The sequence below is a fragment of the Meleagris gallopavo genome, chromosome 25, assembly GCF_905368555.1.
Source record: "Meleagris gallopavo chromosome 25, MGAL_WU_HG_1.1, whole genome shotgun sequence".
Taxonomy (NCBI): Eukaryota; Metazoa; Chordata; class Aves; order Galliformes; family Phasianidae; genus Meleagris; species Meleagris gallopavo.
In genome coordinates this window covers 4,808,540-4,827,331 of record NC_139428.1, presented here as the reverse complement: position 1 = coordinate 4,827,331, position 18,792 = coordinate 4,808,540, and the positions used below count along the sequence as shown (strand labels likewise).

Sequence of the window (18,792 nt, the reverse complement as noted above, 5' to 3'; positions counted from 1 at the left end):
ATAAATATATACAGACTTAATTCTGTTCATTTGTTTTAACAGAAATGCGACTCTCATCATCACAAGTCATTACTGAAGGCAGAAATGAGTATTAAACAGTTACATGCAGAACAACAACGGTTTGGTCATGTTGTGTGAGCTGACACACGAGCACTGCTAACGTTCACGCTTCAAGACATCAGTAGAGCAGGAAAGACAAGACTGGCTGGGAAGAAGCCAGACAAGTTTTTCACAAAGGAAGTTCTTCATACAGAGATGTTTTCATTATTAAGCCATCGCCAGATGCAGCTGGGAAGCAATGACTTTCAAAAAACCCACAAAACGGCATAAGATTAATGTGGAATTTCAAACCAGAGCTTGGAGACCTCTGTGCTTCTGGCAGTGACTTCCAGGATAGGGCTGCAGTCTCCAGACCTGACCCAGAGAGGACACCCAGATGAGAACCTGGGAGCCGCCTCCTCTGGTGCAGCTGGAGCTGAGCTGGGAGCCCTTGGAGATGCAGCTCCAGACACAAAGTTCAGCTCTTTATTTCACCTGCCTTAAAGATCTGCAAATCCTCTGGGAGCTTTCACACTCAGCAAGAAAACAGAGCCTCACGCTGGGTTCCTCTGACCTTAGTGCACTGCCAAGTTCCTGTCATTTGAATTTATGTGGCAATAACACAGGAGAAATAAAATGGGGTCAGGCTCACGCTCCTGGATCTGGCTGAAGAGCTAGCGGGGGTAAAACTACATCTGTCACTGAAGCTGGCAGTCACATCTCCAGAAACAAAGAGAGCCAGGAGGGAAAGGAAAGCTGCCATTCTGAAGGAGAAATCTTGCTGCCTCTATCTGCACTCAGAAGAAGAAAAACTCCACCTTTGACAAAAGAGATCCAAAGCACTGAAGTCGTGTCAGAACGACTGAGAGCTGCTTGTTTGCCAGGAATGCTTTTGATTTACAGGTGACTTCGTTACCCTCATAAACTTGGTATTTGCATCAAATTGGAAGAGGTTAGGTTGTGAATCAGAATTTTTTTTTTTCTTTCTTAAAAGCAAACTTCAGAGCATCTGGCACTGGTGACAGCCAAGCTGCTGGGACCTGACAGCGATAGATGAGCTAACGTGCTTGAGTTCTTGCGAAAGTGTTTAAATTAAACCGAGAATCAGATCAACAGATGACCTCTGCCTGCTCCCAAGCTCTCCTTTAGCAGCACAGCTCTGCAGCTACCCTCTCGGGTGCTGCCAAGAGCGCCCAGGGCTGTGTTTGTACACTAACAGCAGATGTCCCATGGCCATCAGAAAGTGTGATCCTTGTGAGACCCCCATGCAGCTGAGCAGCCCCTGGCACGGCTGAGCTCTGTTCTTACTTTTGCAGGTTGGCATGGGCTCGCCGATGCTCCACTTCCCGTTGGCCTGGCACCTGATGACCCGCTGTCCTGTGTAGTAGTAGCCAGGGTCACAGATGAGCATCAGCTGGGCGTTGTAGTGGTACTGGATCTCGTAGGTCAGCCGCCACCGGCCGTGCTCCACAGCAATGCTGCTGATATCGGGACAGGTGACAGCTAGAAGCCAAGGAAAGAAACAAGACAAAGCTGTTAAAAGGGTGCTTTGGGATATCTCAGGAAGCACGCTGGTTTTTTAAACGGGGGGGTAGCATCAACATCTCTATTTCACAAGTGGGAAAACGAAGCCCCAGAGGTACAAGTTACACAGGCTGAGGATCCCTGTGTACTAGATGTTGCACCTGAAAGGCAGAGTTGTCCCTGTTGGAGCAGGCTGGTGGTGCTCCTGGTACTCACCCACGCAGGGTGGGGGTTGGTTGCCGTTGCTCCACTGCCCTTCCTGCAGGCACTCGGTGCTGGGAGGCTCACCAGGAGCCAGCTGGAAGCCTTGGTCACAGTGGTACACAGCTTTTGTCCCCACTGTGTACTCCTTGCCAAAGACGACGCCGTTCTTTGGGGCTCTGGGAACTCCACAGGAGAGAGCTGGGAAGGAGGAGAGCAGAACCCAGCTGAGCAATCAGGCAGCTCCCAGTTTTATCACAGATATCTGTAAGTGAGCTGAAACCCTGATCCCGGGCTCTCCTGTCTATGAAAGTTCCAGCACTCTGTTGAATCCCAAAGCTGCACTGAATGCCCACTTCCACAGAGGATCAGATTTTCAGCTCTTTTCTAAGGGTGGGGTAACAGCAAAGCCAGCGCTCAGTACCAGCATCTGCTGGAAGAGACTCTGGCTCATACTCTATAATATCTGTAACACAAAATGCATCAACACAGTACTCAAAAGTTTTCACACAGAGATAAAGGATTAGATAGCAATAATGGTTTGTATTTACATCCCACAGCAGCGGCAACCCAAAACCCTTTTCTAACAGCACTTCTGGATTGCAGTAGGCAGCAAATTCTATAATTATGTAGCGCCAGAAGGAGGGATAAATTTAGCATCGTGGCTGAGAAGGTGGAGGGGGAAATTCAAGAGGAAAACTGACAAAGAGACACAATGCCAAATGGCTGTGCAGCACAGCAGCACTGGGGAGGAGCTGGGCAGGATGGGGCCAGGCAGGTCCCAGCAATGCAAGCACCAGCCAGACACAGACAGGCTGGAATCACACTCACTTATGCTGCAGGAGTTTCACAAGTTGCTGCAAACCCTGCTGCCCTCTTCCCTAATGCTGAGAAAAGCAGCACTGGGAATCTGTCGTTCAAATCTGTCTCTCCCAGCACTGATAAGAGCTGAGAAATCAAACCTGAGCTGCACCCATCCAGCTAATGCATGAACTGGAAGCTGAGCCTATGTCTCTTGAGCCCTATGCTGACCTTCCTGTTATTCCCCCTGCAAACAAACAGGAGCCAGGAAATCATCAACCTTAGAGAAGTTACCTCCTGGTGATGTGGACCCCACTGAACACTGAAAGGAGAAACAAAATTCTCATGTATAGCATCAGCACAACCACTGGAGCTCACTAGCACTCAAGGTCCAGGACATTTTTATCCCACCACTACTCCATGAGCCGGTCAGAGCCCCAGCCTGGAGCACAATTACACAGCACCTCACAGACACTGGCGTTGCTAATAGGTGTGAGTAATTCAGCAGGCTGGTATTAGCATGATCAGGCATATCCCTGGTTGAAATGATAATCACACGTATGTCACTTCATCGAGCTAAGGAGCTCAGCAAATCTCTTCACAAGGCTGGGTGTCTAGACAAGCAGCCACACTGAATACCAATTTCATTCTAAGGCAAAAGAAGAGGAGGCCTGGGAAGGCCCACCCTTCCACTTCCACCCCGCAGTTCTCCTGCTATTGCCTCTTGATGCTGCATCCTGTCCAAGAGGATGGAAGAAAGCTGGTCCCTTCCCTTGCCATTGTCCCCTGCAAAGCTTCCTCCTCTCTCTGGCTCAATTCTCTGCTGCTCCCAGGGGCTGGAGAGAGGAGATCCCAAAAGCAGCAGCGCTGCTAGTATTAGTTAGCAATAATACAGAACTTTTGGTCCAGAGATAGTTAACTAAAATGTTCATTAGGCCATCAGAAATAACAAAAAAAGTAACTCTCTCCTCCTGCAGATGGTCAGGCTACAACATGAAGATGTACTGGTCAGGAAGAGGTAATTAGGACTGCAAACTCTGCTGCACCAAGTGGGCTCTGTGCTGCACCTGATGGCAGTCCCATCCTTCTCTGCAATCTGCCATCTTTGAGCGGAAGGAGCGATGGGTAACTCATTACTGACACAGTCCAGCTTTGGCTCTGGGATGGCAATACTCCTGCTCCAAAGAGCATTTCTGAAGCTCAAATTCCGGACATTGAAATCTACAAAAACCAGAGATTAAAGACAGAAGCTGCTCCAGGGGAAAGCACAATCAACGTTTGGCCAGGAGAGACCCACTGAGAGTGAGATCCGGGGAAAAAGGAGCGCTTATGGGGTGCAGAGGTACAAAAGCTCAGTATGAAGGAAGAAAATGTGCTAGGAAAAGGGACAGAGGCCATGAAAGCAAATCTGCAGCTGGGATTCCAAAAACAAAGCAGCTTAAAAATAGACAGCAGAGACAGAAAAGGCATATTAGATCATCTTGTGTTCTCCTCCATTGTGCCAACGCAAGATTGTTCCCTGTAGAATTTTCTCTGCTGCTTCCATAAATGTCAGTGAGGACAGAGCATGTAGTAAAGATTATTCAGAGGGGATGGGGAAGGAGAAGAGGATTATGTGCTGGCAGGAGGAAGCTGTGGGAAATGTTATCTGTTAACTAGACCATGTGTTTATGGGGACCCCGGTTCTCCTCCTCCTGACACAGCTGATTGTGTGAGCAATTTATGCTGTGCTGTAGATCGAGTTCCCAAATCTCTGCCATTTTGTTCTGGCCACCAGAAAGGATGAGAAATTGAGCAGAGCCCAAAACAAAAGGTTGCCAGTTGGCTTTGGGAGCAATGCAAAGAAAGAAGTGCTGGATTTTCTGCAGCTGACCTGAGCATGGAGAGCTGTGCCAACCCCACTCTCAGCTGCTGGGAGCCAGGGGGAGCTGCACTGCCATGAATTCTCCTATGGCTCTGTTTGCTGCTGCTCGCCAACCTCCCACTCCCAGCTCAGGGCATTCGGTACCCATGGGATGTTGTTAAGATCCCTGATAGGAACACAGGTGAGCACAGAAAGGAGGTGACTTTCCCATTGCGGTTATGGAAAGAATCCGCATGAGCTCCCGAGGAATGTTCTGCTCCCACCTCTCTATGCAACATGCTCCCAACATCTCACATCCTCTCTGTTCTTCCCCTCCTGTCTCTGTGTCTGAAATCCACCCCTACGCACCTCCCAGAGGTAAATACAGGCTTCGGAACTGAACGAGGCTCAGGTGGCATTCCAGCACACCAGGACAGTGAGTGCTCAGCAGCATTACTACTGTTCTTCATTCTGTGATTTTCCTTAAAAAAAGACCTGGTGCATCAGAGAGATTCCTTGTGCTGGGCTAAGGGTTTGCAGGCACAGTTGCCATGACAGCCCTGTGCATGACTGGCTCGTGGTGCTGCTCAGCAGCCCCAGCCCAGCTACTGCTGCAGTTAAATCATCACCAGAGCCTGTGCCCATTTCCCCAGCTCTCCCCCTCCAATGGCACCGTGCTTTGGTGACAGAGGATTGGTTCACTGTTTTCCAATCACCTTTACACAAACACAGCCTTGAAAGGGCTCCATTAAGCACCCCGGTTGCAGAGCATCCCTTATGAGGCAGGACTGCACACAAGCAGTGTGCCTCCAGAAGGGACTGAGCGATTCATAGAATCATAAAGGTTGAAAAAGACCACTAAGATCATCAAATTCAACCACTGACCCTTCACCATCATGCCCACAAAACCATATTCCTAAGCAGAAGGGAATTTTCAAGGCTCTTTGGTACCCCCACACTAAATAATCCTGCTTTTCCTTGAGGCTCGGGCTGGGTGATGATGCAGACGGTGCAATGGGATTTTGCCTATGCTGTCTCTGTTCTCTGGCTAGTTTCCAGGGAAGTCAATGCAATATTAATCCCCTGTGTTCAGTTCCCTTGGAATTTGGATGAATGTTCAAAGACACCGAAAGGTTTCATCTGAATAAAGACGGTCTCCTTATCAACACAGGGATGACTGGTGGATTCTGAAGAAGGTGCAATCAGAAAGTGTGCATAAAGAGAGGAAATAGTGCAAATGCAAACCTCCAGGCACGCTGCCCTGTCCTGCCCTCTCTCCCACGCCTGGAAGGAGCCATGTGCTAAGTATGATATGTCATAATGATTATGGTTAATTAGGAGGTGATGTGGAAAGAACAATGGCATGCCTGAATCTCACATAAAGCCAAAAGAAACTGGGCACCATCTGAATCCCAGGAACTCTCATCCCCCACAGAGCTGAGAGTGGATTTCCAGAAATACTAACGGAAATCCCAAGCACCAAATCCCAGCAGGACTCACAACTACTTCCCTCCTTTCCACACTCTTCCAGGCAACAGCTCCTCCTGTCCTTAACCGAAGCTTGGCTGTGCCTTTACTGAGAATTCAAACACTGAAGCTTCCGCACAGATGGACTTTCTCTCACCTGCCCCAGAGCAGACGATGACCCTCTGCTCCTCAGCAGCTAACTCCCTTCCTTCCTTGCTCATCCGTTCCCAAGGACTTGGACACAAGAGGATCACCTCTCACTGCCTCCACGCAGCTCAAAGCCTCAGCGGGGAACCAGGAGAACTACGACAGCCTTCCATTTTTACCCATTTTACTCTGTCCTTCCCAGGAGGGCCAGGTCCCTGTAAGGATGCAGCCTCTTGCTCTCACCTTGGCACAGCGGGATGGCTTCGTTCCAGTGGAAGTAGCCCTGTGGGTGCTGGCTGCAGGTGGCACTGCTGTGTCCCACCAGCCGGTAGCCACTGTCGCAGCCAAAGCGAACCGTGGAGCCGGGCTGCAGCCCCGTCTGGCTGAGGATCAGTCCGTGGGCTGGAGGCTGCGGGAGGCTGCAGTAAGGAGCTGCAAGAAGGGCAAAGGGAGGCACATAAATCAATGCATGGGCTGCAGCACGACAAACTCCTGTTCTCGGGAATCACGTGGCTGTCCTGGCTTCGGCTGCTTACCATAACCTGAGGCTGTACAAGGAGCAGAACCAGGGATGGATAAATACAAAGGGGAAAGAGTGCAGAGCTACTGTCTGTGTTTCACTCAGCTCTAGAAATAAAAAGTAATTTCTGATAATTAAATATTACTTAATTCATTTACTGAGTAAAGTCATAACTTATTTATGACATGCTGGCAAGTTCTCAACCCAGTTTTATAACTTCCATTAATTAAGATTTTCTAAGTTCCAAAAAATAGTAATTCACTTTAAGGAATTCTCAGCAAGCACTCAACACGCAGCAGCAGTTTTGTGCTGAGTGAGCAACCAGGAATCCCTGGTTCTGCTCCTTTAAGAAAAGTGCACAATGCTGAGCAGGGCACGAGGCTTTTTATACCATTTTCTACAAGTTTGTAACTCAGTAAGCGACACCTAAGTGTCACCACGCACCAGGAAGCTCTTAGCACAAGTTATGTTTCGTGATGTTACTTTTCAAACATCTCAAAATGCTCTCATCTTTACAGAGACACAGTAATTTTGTAACACAGGAATCTGACTGAATTGCACGGGGTGGGTTTCATTCATCCAAAACCAAGCTGTCTGTGGTTACACATTCTGCTAAGAGTAGGAAGCCCAGACAGAGCTGTTGGGTTTTCCTGGAGGTGGAGCTGCTTTCCCAAGCCTCACCAGCCTCAGAACAAGAATTCGTGTGCCCTCCTGCAAGCTTTGGCACCTTTCTGTGGTCACAGATGGCCTCTGCCCCTCTGCAGCAATTTTGAGGAGATCCGTAGCTGAAGGGATGACCAGGCTGTTGGCAGAGCCACGCAGCCCCTGCCAGGCACTCACCGGAGTAGCGGATTTTGAAGCCTTTCCTGTTGTAGGCATGATCAGAGGACCAACGGAGATAGACTTTGTTCCCACTGCTGGTAACAGTCAGAGGGGCAGAGTAGTTCCCACTCAGTGACAAGAGCAGTGGGCTGTGGCCAGAGGGACCTGGAAGGAAGGAGGAGTGTGTAACAGCCAGGGCTGGCACACAGAAAGTATCACTCATGGGCATTATGTGCCAGAGTGTGCTTTGGAATAGCACTGCATGAGCTTCCATTTCACTGTGAGCTCATGCTCAGTGCTTGTTTTGCAAGCATGAGCTCCACTGAATACACCTGGCTCCCAGCAAACCAACAGCAAAGAAAGCCCTGGTGACTGCAGCAAGACCTGGCTTCTGCTCCAGGCGAACACAAGGGCTTCAGCAGTGCACCTGTATTCTGCATTTGGCTGCACAGCTGTGTCTTTAGGAATACTGATACATTCCTTGGCAGTTTGTCCAGGCCTACAGAGCCTGGTCTGCAGAGGCTTCAAGGATGGGATTCACAGCTAACAGCTCTGCTGCCTCTTCCCTTTCCCCCCAGATGCCATGCAAGACAAACTGGTGAATCTCTTACCATCAAAGATCTCAAACTCATCATACTGCTTCTCGCTGAGGAAGTACTCGATGGTAAGGGAGATGTTGTAGCCCGGCTCCACCTTGACCACCCAAGAACAGGTCTGGAAGTGAGGGTAGCTTCCCAGGAAGCTCTGGCTGAGGATCACACCGGTGGAGTCCGTCATCACCGCGTTCATGGGGCAGGGCACTGCAGGGAAGAGAAGGAGAGACCACAGAAAATGAACACCAAATTTAAAGGAAGGGGCAAAAATCAAGAATGCAAAAAAATTCAACTGCCTTCGCACCACTTCACACTTTTCAAAATGAATGGCACTGCAACCAAACAACTGTTCTCAAACTGCAAAATGCTCTCTTGGAAGCCCCTGGAAACTTGGGGCAGAATAAGGTGGGGAACGATGGACTTATCCCAAGGCACTCATTGAGTTGTCAGCAAGGACATAAGAACTCTAATTCATTTCTCTCACCACTGGAGCCCCCGCTCAGAGGAATTCTGGACATATCAACGCAGCTGAAAGCCCGAAATGAAAAGGCCAGCAACTACACCCCAGGAGAGGAGGCTAACACACAAAGTGAGCAGAAAGCATAAAAAGAAAGGGATCTTACTTTATCCATAATTGTCTCTAAAACCCAGTGCAAACATTGCACTTGTATTAATAGAAAACAGCCAGAACTATCCAGAAAGAACACTGTATTCTTTCCAAATCCTTAATCCCATCAGTGATTTTTTGACCTCTGTAAATTGGTGGCCAGATGTAATTTAAGGAGTCCCTTTACCCCCAGGCTAACAACCATCAGCAAATAATTGAATGACCTCCCTTTCTCTCCTTCAGTCACGCTATTTCAGAGAGAATAAAGCTACAGAAAAATATCCCATTATATGGAAAAAATGTTCAGATAGCAGGGAATGAAGGAGATGAAATAATCACAGTTGGAGCAAACAGAAGTAGCAGCAGGAACCCAAAGGATAAATAAGGTAACATGGTAGCACGGAAACATCCCTGGGATCCCTCCTGAGCAGCAGCAAGGTGCACAATGCAGTGTGCTTAGGGCACTCGTTTCTCTCCCACGTCAGACATTCTGCAGCACTAACAGAGGCTGTTCCTCGCAGGAGGAGGGCTGAGCTGCAGCCTGCTCTGCCCCGCTTTGGCTGTTCACGTCTAACTGGCAAACTGTCAGGCACAATTCCTCCCCCCACCCCGGGTAAGGACGTTTGGGTGACTGCTTTAATGACTTCACGGAGGCAGCCAGACACAAAGCGTGGCAAAGCTCCATCAGCACGGCTTCAGTCAGTCCCACTTCAGCAAGTCCGAGCACAGAGTGCCTTCCTGCCTTCAGGCTGTGGGGGGTAATTTGGCAGCACCAAAAAGAAGCAGAGCCCTTCCATATGGTGCTGAGAGCCCACAGATCCCCAGCAGGAAGCAGAGGAAGTTCCCTGTCATTGATCAGGGAGCTGCTGCAGTGAGTCACCCAGCACATCCCTCGTCATTACTAAGCTGCTGCTGGCTGAGCCCAGTGGAGGTGCATTGTCCAGTGCTGCGAGGCAGGCAGGGGAGCACCCCTGCCCCATAATTTTGCAGCATCAGGACCCCAGAAGTCAGAAAATTGACCCCTCTGCTGCAACATTTGCAAGGAAAACTCTTCCAGCTGCTACTCCACTTGCTACGTCCCTTAGCAAGCCCTGTGCCCATGGCAGCCATCCCTGGGCAGGAAAGGTTTGGGTGCCCCATGGGGACCCCAGGCTGTACCTTCACAGGTGGGAGGAGGGCCTTCAAACTGCAGGTGAGTGCCCAGTTTGCAGGTCAGGATTTCGTTTCCAATCAGTGTAAAGCCAGGAAGGCATCTGTACCTCACAATGTCACCTGCAGGAAGAAACAGAAAACATCCTGACCGAGGAGAAGGATGAATTGTGCCCTGAGAAGAGGGCCAGGAATATGATTTAATGGTGGGTTGTTAGAGTAAGGGTAGTATGGTCAGGTTGAGGTTGGACTTGATGATCTTGAAGGTCTTCTCCAACCTGAGCAATTCTATGATTCTATGAAGTGTGGGGAGCTTGTTTACGGTGGCTGTTGAGCAGGGTCACACATCAGGCAGTGTCACAGAACTACACAAGGGGTCTCCTGGAGCCTGGGATTTGTGATGGACAACACGTGTCCTCCCGTGGACACTGCCAGCAGCTGAGGACAGCAAGGGAAGGAGGGCACAGGGACCATGAGCCTACCTATGTTAAACTCCTCGTTCTCAGTGATGATTTCTGCGTTGGGAACCATGGTTGGAGGCTGACACCTGAAGAGCTGGTAGGCTGAAAAGACAGTGAAGAAAAAGCAGCAAGTGTTAGCTGGAGATGAACGCAGCCACGGCTGTCTCAGTGCTAAGCACAACAGACATCAGAGCAAATCCTCCCCTGACCAGCAGAAGGAATTGGCAGAAATACAACCAGCCCTTTCTCTCCAAGCACTGCAGAGATGGCTCCAGTTACCTGCGTCCCAAAACAGCTTTTTTTTTTTTTTTTTGCATCTAATAGGAAACAGATTTTCATCAGTCTGAGGATCCAGAGGTGCCTGGGCTCCACTGCACTGTTTGGATGAGCACTGAATGGTACCTGTTGGGTGCTGCCAGAAGGCAATGGTACTGGCCTCTGGGATACACGAGAAGACCCCGGTGACCCTCACTGGGGTTAGGTCAGTCACAGAAGAGGAGAACTCTCAGACTGCTCCAGCACCAAGTAAATTACAATAATTATTCAGAGAATCTCATCTTGACCCTGAACAGAGATCAAAAACCTCAATGACTTATTTTTAACCAAGAATTATTCATTAATTTCTTCTGCAGATAACTCCAGGAGTTCAAACATTTTCAGTTGCAAACTCTATATGTAGCTCAGGCCACAGAGCAGCTTGGCAAGGCTGCAAGGCTCACATCTCACACCAGGCAGAGCCATGCAGACGTTGTGCAGTTAGGTGGCAACGTGGGAAAGACTCCAGTCGAGGAGTAGAAGATTTCCTATGACTCATGCACCTGACCAAACACACTGCAAAGAGCACATTTTCCATCAAAAATTAAAGATGAGCAAACCCAGAACAAAACAAACGTACTGCTTACAAGGAGAGGGGTGCATGAGGTTTGAGAACTGCTCTGCTTACGAAAATAAACACACAGGAGCTGCGAGCATGGCTAAATTGAAAAAAAAAATGGTACTGGGAACTAAATGAATATTAATGAAAGACATTTTCTGCTATTTGCTCAGCACTTCTGTGCATCTTTGCTCCCCCTGCACCTGACCCTGGACAAGCATAACTTCCTCTGAAATTTATATCAGCCCTTTAATTTAAGATACTGGAGCTCAAGCTGCCACTGAATATTAATTCTTACCAACTCCACTATGTCGAACTCTTCACACCACAGCAAAGCTGGCAGCAACCTTAATGAGGCTTATGATAATGCTTAAATACACATGTAAAGAAGCAGATTTCCCATCCTCTCACCCCAATTTCCCTACCCCCCAAGGTGGTGCAGAACAATAATGCTGGAAGGTCAGCACTGCAGGCACGGAGCGCTCTGTATTCCATGACTGTACTGTATCCAAGAATGGGGCTCAGCTACAGCTCACTGCTCCCTGGGACTGTGTGGCACCATCAGCATCGTCATCATCACCTCCTGGGTGTGCAGGAAGGGAGAGGCAGTGGATGGGGCAGTGGGGGAGAGCCCTTCTGCTACACAGCCACGAGCCGGAGGGACAAACTTGTTTGCAATCTTTTAAACAGCTGTTTGACAGCGGGGGAAGGGGGAATCCGCAACAAAAATTTAAATTAAATGCGATTTAAAAAGCACTTGACAGCATCTATTGAAGTGGAAAGATAACCCACATTTACAGCATTAATCTCCTCTCCTTAATGGGCCATATTTCAATAAAGAGGTGCGATTAAGAAGGCTTCAGCATATGGGTGATACAGCACTAGCAAAGCTCCTTTCAACAGCACATCCATTTGTTCTCACCAGGACAAAACAGAGTCCTGTCCTTGAAATCACAGTGGGACCCTCTGAGTTACAGTGCCATAAACCCCCCCCCCCCCCGTCACACTCACACTTCAGTTCGTGCCGGCACCTGAGCTAACCCATTTAATAATAGGTGCCACATCATCATTTTTCAAGGGCTGCTATTCAATCTTCCAGCTCTCTAAATCATTCTTTTGTTTCCTCTCCTCCACCCTGAGGAAATGTTTCTTTGCAGGCATTTGAAAGAGCAAATGGTTCTCTGACAAGGGTGCTGCTGATCTGCACTGCATGGGAAAAGACAATTTAAAGCTGAAGGAGGGTGTCTATGTCCCAGATCTGCCACCGTGAAGCTGAAGAAATGAAAATACACATTGCTACAGATCCCGAAGAAATTCCATTTCCTGCAGTTACACCCCAAAGAGCAATGCCAGCACTGCAAGTGACTGTGCTGTGCAGTCCCAGAATGAACATTTCTCTCTTTTCTGCATCTCCCCAGTGCTACGAGGCTCCACATGCAGAATGAGAGGAATCTCACCCCGCAGGCAACCACCTCGATAAGTGAATCTCTCGGGTTAGGCTTTATACAAAAGCCCCATGTGTAAAGGGACCAATAAACCAGTGAGCTGTGCTTTAATAAAAGGCCAAGAGTGCCCATCTGGGAAATGGGCTCCAAATAGCTGCTGGCTGACGTTGCTCCTTCCAGCACCACTCCAGACCTCCTGCCTGGGCAGCCCAGGGTGGCTTCAGACCTCAGAGAAACCATGAGAAACCTCAGTATGAGGGGCTATCAAGAATGGAGAACAGCAACACATGCTGATGGGCTCTAAGCACAGCAAAGACAGTAACTAATTCATATTACAAAAGGAAGCATTCGCTCAGCTGCAGCAGTGTTCACATACTGCTCACTTCTGCACCAAACTGCCTAACTCCTGGTTTTTTTTTTTTGCATAATTCCTACATACACACCATGGTCTGGTAATATAAATCTTGCAGTGTTTTGCAGCAGAAAACCGATTCCCTCCGAAGCCTGGCAAGCATTCTTTGAATTCAGCCTATCTGTATAATTCTTGCCTTTTGGAACCGAGCGTAAGCTGAAACATTCTGCACAGATTCATTGTGTAACTCATGTTAGACTTTGCTGAAGTTGCTGCAAGCAAATTACCAAAGCAAGGGGAGGTCTCCATTTGCACCTTCCCAAACCCCAGTACTGCCGTAGCAACTTGTTAGTTAATCCAATTTAAAATTGGGTCCTCTTTTAGAGGCGGAAAGCAAATGTTCTCATTTTGATGTAATACCCAACACATCTCTCTGGTGTGAGCTGCACTCACACCAAAGAATCCGCAAATAATTCAGGGATTTACAAGAATCATTTTCCTCCCCATGGAAACGAAGTCACCTCTCAGTCAGAACACAGCAGTCATTTAAAACAGGACAGCAAGATGACCCAATTGGTTTAGCATGGCATTGGAAAGACAATACCGTATCCAGCTAAAATTGCAGAGAGGGAGAGTTTTAAGTAAACAGAGTGGAGCTATCCATAATGGGATCTGCCACGGAGAGGACAGTATTTACAGCATCACCTTGAGAGAGGCGCAGCATTGGCATGGCTGTTAGTGCGTGGGCTCTTTGCTGTGCTTGAGTTATCACAATGTTACAGATGGATTTCTGCATCTGCCCAGACGGCGTGACCACCTGCCAGCACCTGATTGCACAGGAGACCTTCAATCTCAAACTTGTGAGAACTTCACCCCACTGCAGAAGATTTCAGGTAAAAGCCCATTTCTTCCACGTTTCGTCTCCCCTACAACTAGACCTCCTCTCAGGAAGCCACAGCTGACCCACGCCCCCCTGATCCCAAGGCAGGTACAGTGTATGCAGCACGCAGGAAGCAATACAGACCATAGAAGTAAATGGCAAAAATCCCTCCGTTTGCAGCATCACTGTGGAATTTCACCAGGACCTGATTGGAAGAGCTTTGGGCTGACTTCTTAGCAGAGTTGCCAGTGAATACTCCAAGCTGTGGGGCAGTTTGTTGAGGACCATCCCTAAAATTGTAGGTGAGAATACAAGAAAAAGGCACTATTACACACCTTGAATCCTAGGCAACAACCACCCTCCTACACCACGCACACACAGAACTCCCCCCAGTACCACGCAGGTTTGATGTGCCTCATTTTAACAGCTGATGATCACAGCAATTAATGGAATTAAAGACCTACTAAGTCTTAAAAACGCTGCCCAAAATCCCACTGTCCCCAGAGGATGCTTCCTCCTGCTCTTAAATACAGCACCCCCCACCCCCTGCAGCAATGGGAGCACTCTGTCTTTGCAAGAGCATCTTGCTGAAATGGAGCCGAAGCAGCAGCTCTGGTCAGTCCTCACACCTTTGCTGTACTCACCAAATGGTGATGAAATCGTTGTAGGGCTCTGTTTGCAGCAGAGTGAAGTTGAGATGGATCCCGTAGCCCACAGGCACTGTAAGGAGCCAGGTGCAGTCCTGGGAATTGGGGTACTGGTTGGGAAAGCCAGGAGAGTAAACCGTCCCATTTTGGGTGGTGACATTGCCCCCACAAGGCACTGCAGGTAAGCAAACAAATACAGGCCTAGTGAAGAAATATCCCCAAAAACAATGACTTTCTAATATTATCTCTTTCCCATTTTTGTTTCTTTTTTTTTTTTAATAAAAGCAATTCTGCACACAAGTGGATCCAACCCCAAAACCTTAGCCTACCTCACCATGAATAGTTTATGCCTGTCACAACTACCTCTAACCTTTTCAACTCAATACCATTACAATAAATTTATTTTAGTGCTCTGGAGCTGAAAGGAGACTGTCAGACTGTTTTGTACAGATGTGATGGCCAGGTGCACAAATCAACTCCTTACAGCCAAGTAAGAGCCCTTGGGGTCCACCAGCTGTTTGCACCCATGCATAGAAAACACAGCTCCTGACCAGATCACACCAGTGAGCAAATCTATGCACTTGCTCATACAGCTTGGCTTGGACCAGAACCATCGAGCAGCTGGCTTTCCACAGATCGCATCCGAGCAGGGGGGAAATGATGATTTATTTGTACAACAGCAGCATCCACTTCATTAATCAAGACGACAGTTCTATTGCACCAGGTATCTTCCAGGCCTAAATGAACCTGGAAGCTACAGAGACATAATTAGAAACAGCCAGGGCAGTGAAGAAGAGAGACAGAAAGATGACATCCTGCTGAAGTGCAGGAGGGCCACAGCAAGTTCCCTGGGTCCAAAAGTCCCATGCACAAAAATCAGCTTCTGGACCTCTCACAGGGTAAATTCAGATAATCCCCTGCCTGAGCCAGCTCCCTTTTAGAAGCCACACAGTTGTGTTAATCCAGTCCTTGGCTTAGGTTAACACATTCTTCCTCCCAGCACAACTTATTAAGTCAGGCTCAGCGCTGTACTAAAACATGGCACCACACTCTCCTGTTCATAGGGGAGTAGCCCCACAGATATGTACCACTCTGGATATGATTTGATGTGCCAAATGTGCAGTTAAAGTCAGGCTCCAAATATTTACTGCCTGGTTCTGCTCTGCTTTCTCTTGTGGTTTGTCAAGCTGAGAAAACCTTGCGTAATTATATAAACCTGTACATTTACTTTTCTAAACAAACACCCAAGGAACCTTAGGGGCCAAGATCCTTTCTGCCCTGCAAAATAGGCAGCCTGCTGATCAGCAGAAAAACTTCTAGGAGTGCTGCTGGAAAACTCAGCCTCTGTGCCTTTAGTTTGGACTACAACTTCTCTTTTAATTAAATGGGCTTTCAGCTGTGACCCGTGTGGGGAAGGTGAGGTGGTTAGCCTAAGGCAGTGCGTCATTGCTGCTTGCTGGTACGCAAAAATGCTCAGCTGCATTTATGGAAACAGTCAGAAATGGAACACTCTGCAGTGACTTTAACAGCACTAACAGCCCAGCAGATGTGCTTGCACAGGGAAAAAAGCAAATGGACCAAAATACACCTATCCTCTCACCTCTTTGTCCTACCACAAGTGCTGCAGAACAGGAAAGCTACTTAAAAACAGAGTAAAGATCTAAGGCCTGGATGGTTGCAGCTGGCAGAGCTGATGCCTGAAAGAAAGGGCATCATCCTGCTACCATTACTCACCAGCAGCACACAGCAGCCAGACAGTTTTCAATTCAGTGAACACCTCTGCATCGCTGGAGTCACAGGGAGCACAGCTAGGATCCCGTTCTTTATGCTTTTTGTTCTTGGAGTTCAAGGACTTAGGACTTAAAAGAGAAAAGCATCAGCCCTTCCTCTCTTTCCCCAGTGCAGACCAATTGCAGTAGGGAGGCTGGGATAAAGGTCAGTGCACTGGCAAGTGCAGTGGAAATCTTCAGTGAGCAGCCTTGAATTTCTTAAGGGTTTGTGTGAAACCCTTCTAAAGGAAACCTCACAAAACTCAGCCTACCAGTCAAAAGGATAAAAGACTGAAAGAGCCCCGCTGGATCTGAAATGAGAAGATGGAGCTTTGAAGCCTGGAACACAGATCCACTCCTTCAGAATGTAGGGTCCACCTGGCACACGTGTGCAAGATTAGTGAAGAACTGTTGTATCGTTTTTGAGATGTCATCGTTGCCATGCTAAAGAGACTGGACAGGGACTCAATCTTCTCACCCTGAATGTCCCCAGAGCTGCCAGAGTCTTCTTCAGAGACAGCTAAGGGCAAAACAGCATACAGTTTCTGTGCTCCCCAAAGAAGTGTGTGCATTTCTGTGTGAAATCTTTGATTTTTGGTTCGGCCCTGAGTTTTTTAGCAAGCTTTGGGAACTCGTTTCACTCCTTTCTGATTCAGTGTTTATCTGAATATCAGGAAAGTCAGTGCCGACCTCTTGCATAAAGAAATTGCATCAGCTAAAGAATTAGGGCACACAAGGCTCTGTAGGAGGAAGGCAAGTTCTGTGGATCAGCTGATCAAAAATGCTAAATCGACGGAAGTGGAACATTGTTGAAGAAATAGAGCAGGCAAAAGATACTCCTGCAACAACCCTGGACTGCCTCACTGCGAACGACCAGCTCCCACTGACATCAGCAGTGGGACTGCCAGCAGGAGACAGCCCTCACCCATAACAGGAGACTCAAACACTCCGCCTCAAAAGATGCACCTTGGTTTTGCACTGTTCAAAATGTTCGCCCTCACTTGGCTGAAACACGTTGAACATCATCTTACTGAGAACAGGCTTCATCACCTCAGGGGCTGAGGCTTTATGCAAAGTGCTCAATCCCAGCCCGCCTCCAGCAATGCTTTTGTTTCCAGAGAAACTTTCAGCCCAATCACAGAACAATGACTGAAAAGGTGACCAGAACTGAGAGCTGAGGCCTTTTCTTTCCCCAGCATGCCAGGCTGGGTGCTCTTAGGGTGATCCCAAAGCCATACCTTCACACCTGGGCAATGGGTGATCCCAGTTCCTGTTGGTTCCATGCTGACACGTCAGGACGGGGTGACCGATCAGCTGGTACCCAGGCAGGCACTCAAAAGAGATGGACTGGCCAACGTTGTAACCAGCTCCTCGTACAACACCATTGGCAAAAGGCTCAGGGTCAGGGCATTCCTGCAGCTCATACGCTGAAATAGAAACAAACCAATAAATGGGGGAATGTTTCACACTTATAATTTTCTCATAAAAGCAGGAACTGTACCACGCTGCTTCGCTACTTCCCCCTCACACAACAACTTAATTGAAAGAGATAAAACTTTAATGAACCATGCACACATCAGCATGGAGGATGAGGGACAAGCCTGGGCAGCCTTGAGGTAACCTCAGACGTGAGCACTGGGACCCCACTCTGCTCCTTTGGTTTCTCGGTGCCCGCATTCACAGGGTCACCCCACACTTCACCTCTAATTGGGAAATTGGCCTTGTTTTTCAGCAAAACGTGGACAATCCTGATGACGAATGTAAGTCAATTGGTTAGCATGTTCCACCTGGCATTATAAATTATTGGTCAGCCTTGCTAGAGCTCATTTGCATAGCAATTTCCATGAGATTACCCAGAATGCCTCACAGAACACATTCCTTCCTAAATTGTGCAGTAGCGCATGAATTATATGGTGCATGAACAGGACAGCCAAGACAAAATTAATGTTTTCAATTAAGTATGAGTAGTGGCTTTTATTGCTATTTCTGGGGAGGCAGCCCTTTGTCAGTCCTTGGCTACAGCACATGCTGGAGACACACGCTCCATCTTTCCCACTCCTCAGATTTCCCTCCCAGGCAGTACTTGGATCACTTGGCTCCCAGCTGCTGCACAGCAAAGCCTGTCCTAATTATCTTCAGTACGAAGCACGTGATTTGCCCCTGGTGTCTTTGCCCACATTCCCATATACCAAAGTCAAGTGGACAAAGAAGTCCAAAGGATTTTGCAAAGACCCTGCTGAAGGCAGAGCTGTGATCAAGCAGGACCGAAAGTTCAGGTCCTCCTACAACAGGCTGAAGTCTCACAGGCAGCCCCAAGCCCCACTGTCACTTTATTTAGCTATTTCCTTATTAGCACAGGCCCCTCCACCAGCCTGCCTCAGCACAAAGCTAAGCTGCAGCTGAGGATGGAAGGGATGCATTTGAGAGTGCTCAAACTGGACTTCAGCTGAGACTGAAAATCAGCTGCAAAATTTTAGAGCAAACTCAAGCTCCTTGCACATGACAGTCAACAGAGCCAAGATCTAAGTGAATCTGGCTGGAATTAATTCAAAGACAGCTCACTGTCACAAAGCACTCTAGGAACATTTGTTATTTGCCGTAAGGCATAAGTCAGGATGAACAGATCCCAGTTATGAGGATTAAGCACAGTC

At 48.2% G+C, this 18,792-nt stretch overlaps 1 protein-coding gene across 4 annotated transcripts in view; it reads right to left on the bottom strand.

Annotated features, from left to right (window-relative positions):
• The window catches only part of CSMD2 (CUB and Sushi multiple domains 2), a 232,676-nt gene that overhangs the window by 30,692 nt on the left and 183,192 nt on the right, over positions 1-18,792 (bottom strand). For all 4 annotated transcript variants that reach the window (XR_014879599.1, XM_085208652.1, XM_085208653.1 and 1 more), the window contains 10 exons: positions 17,380-17,568; positions 14,370-14,547; positions 13,870-14,015; positions 10,196-10,276; positions 9,723-9,836; positions 7,976-8,164; positions 7,383-7,529; positions 6,266-6,454; positions 1,780-1,965; positions 1,348-1,542 (listed from right to left, as the gene is read on the bottom strand). Coding sequence is in view for 3 of the 4 variants with exons in the window: in XM_085208652.1 (XP_085064778.1) it covers positions 1,348-1,542; positions 1,780-1,965; positions 6,266-6,454; positions 7,383-7,529; positions 7,976-8,164; positions 9,723-9,836; positions 10,196-10,276; positions 13,870-14,015; positions 14,370-14,547; positions 17,380-17,568 (1,614 nt within the window). In the remaining variant the exon portion in view is untranslated. The remainder of the gene's footprint in view (positions 1-1,347; positions 1,543-1,779; positions 1,966-6,265; positions 6,455-7,382; positions 7,530-7,975; positions 8,165-9,722; positions 9,837-10,195; positions 10,277-13,869; positions 14,016-14,369; positions 14,548-17,379; positions 17,569-18,792) is intronic.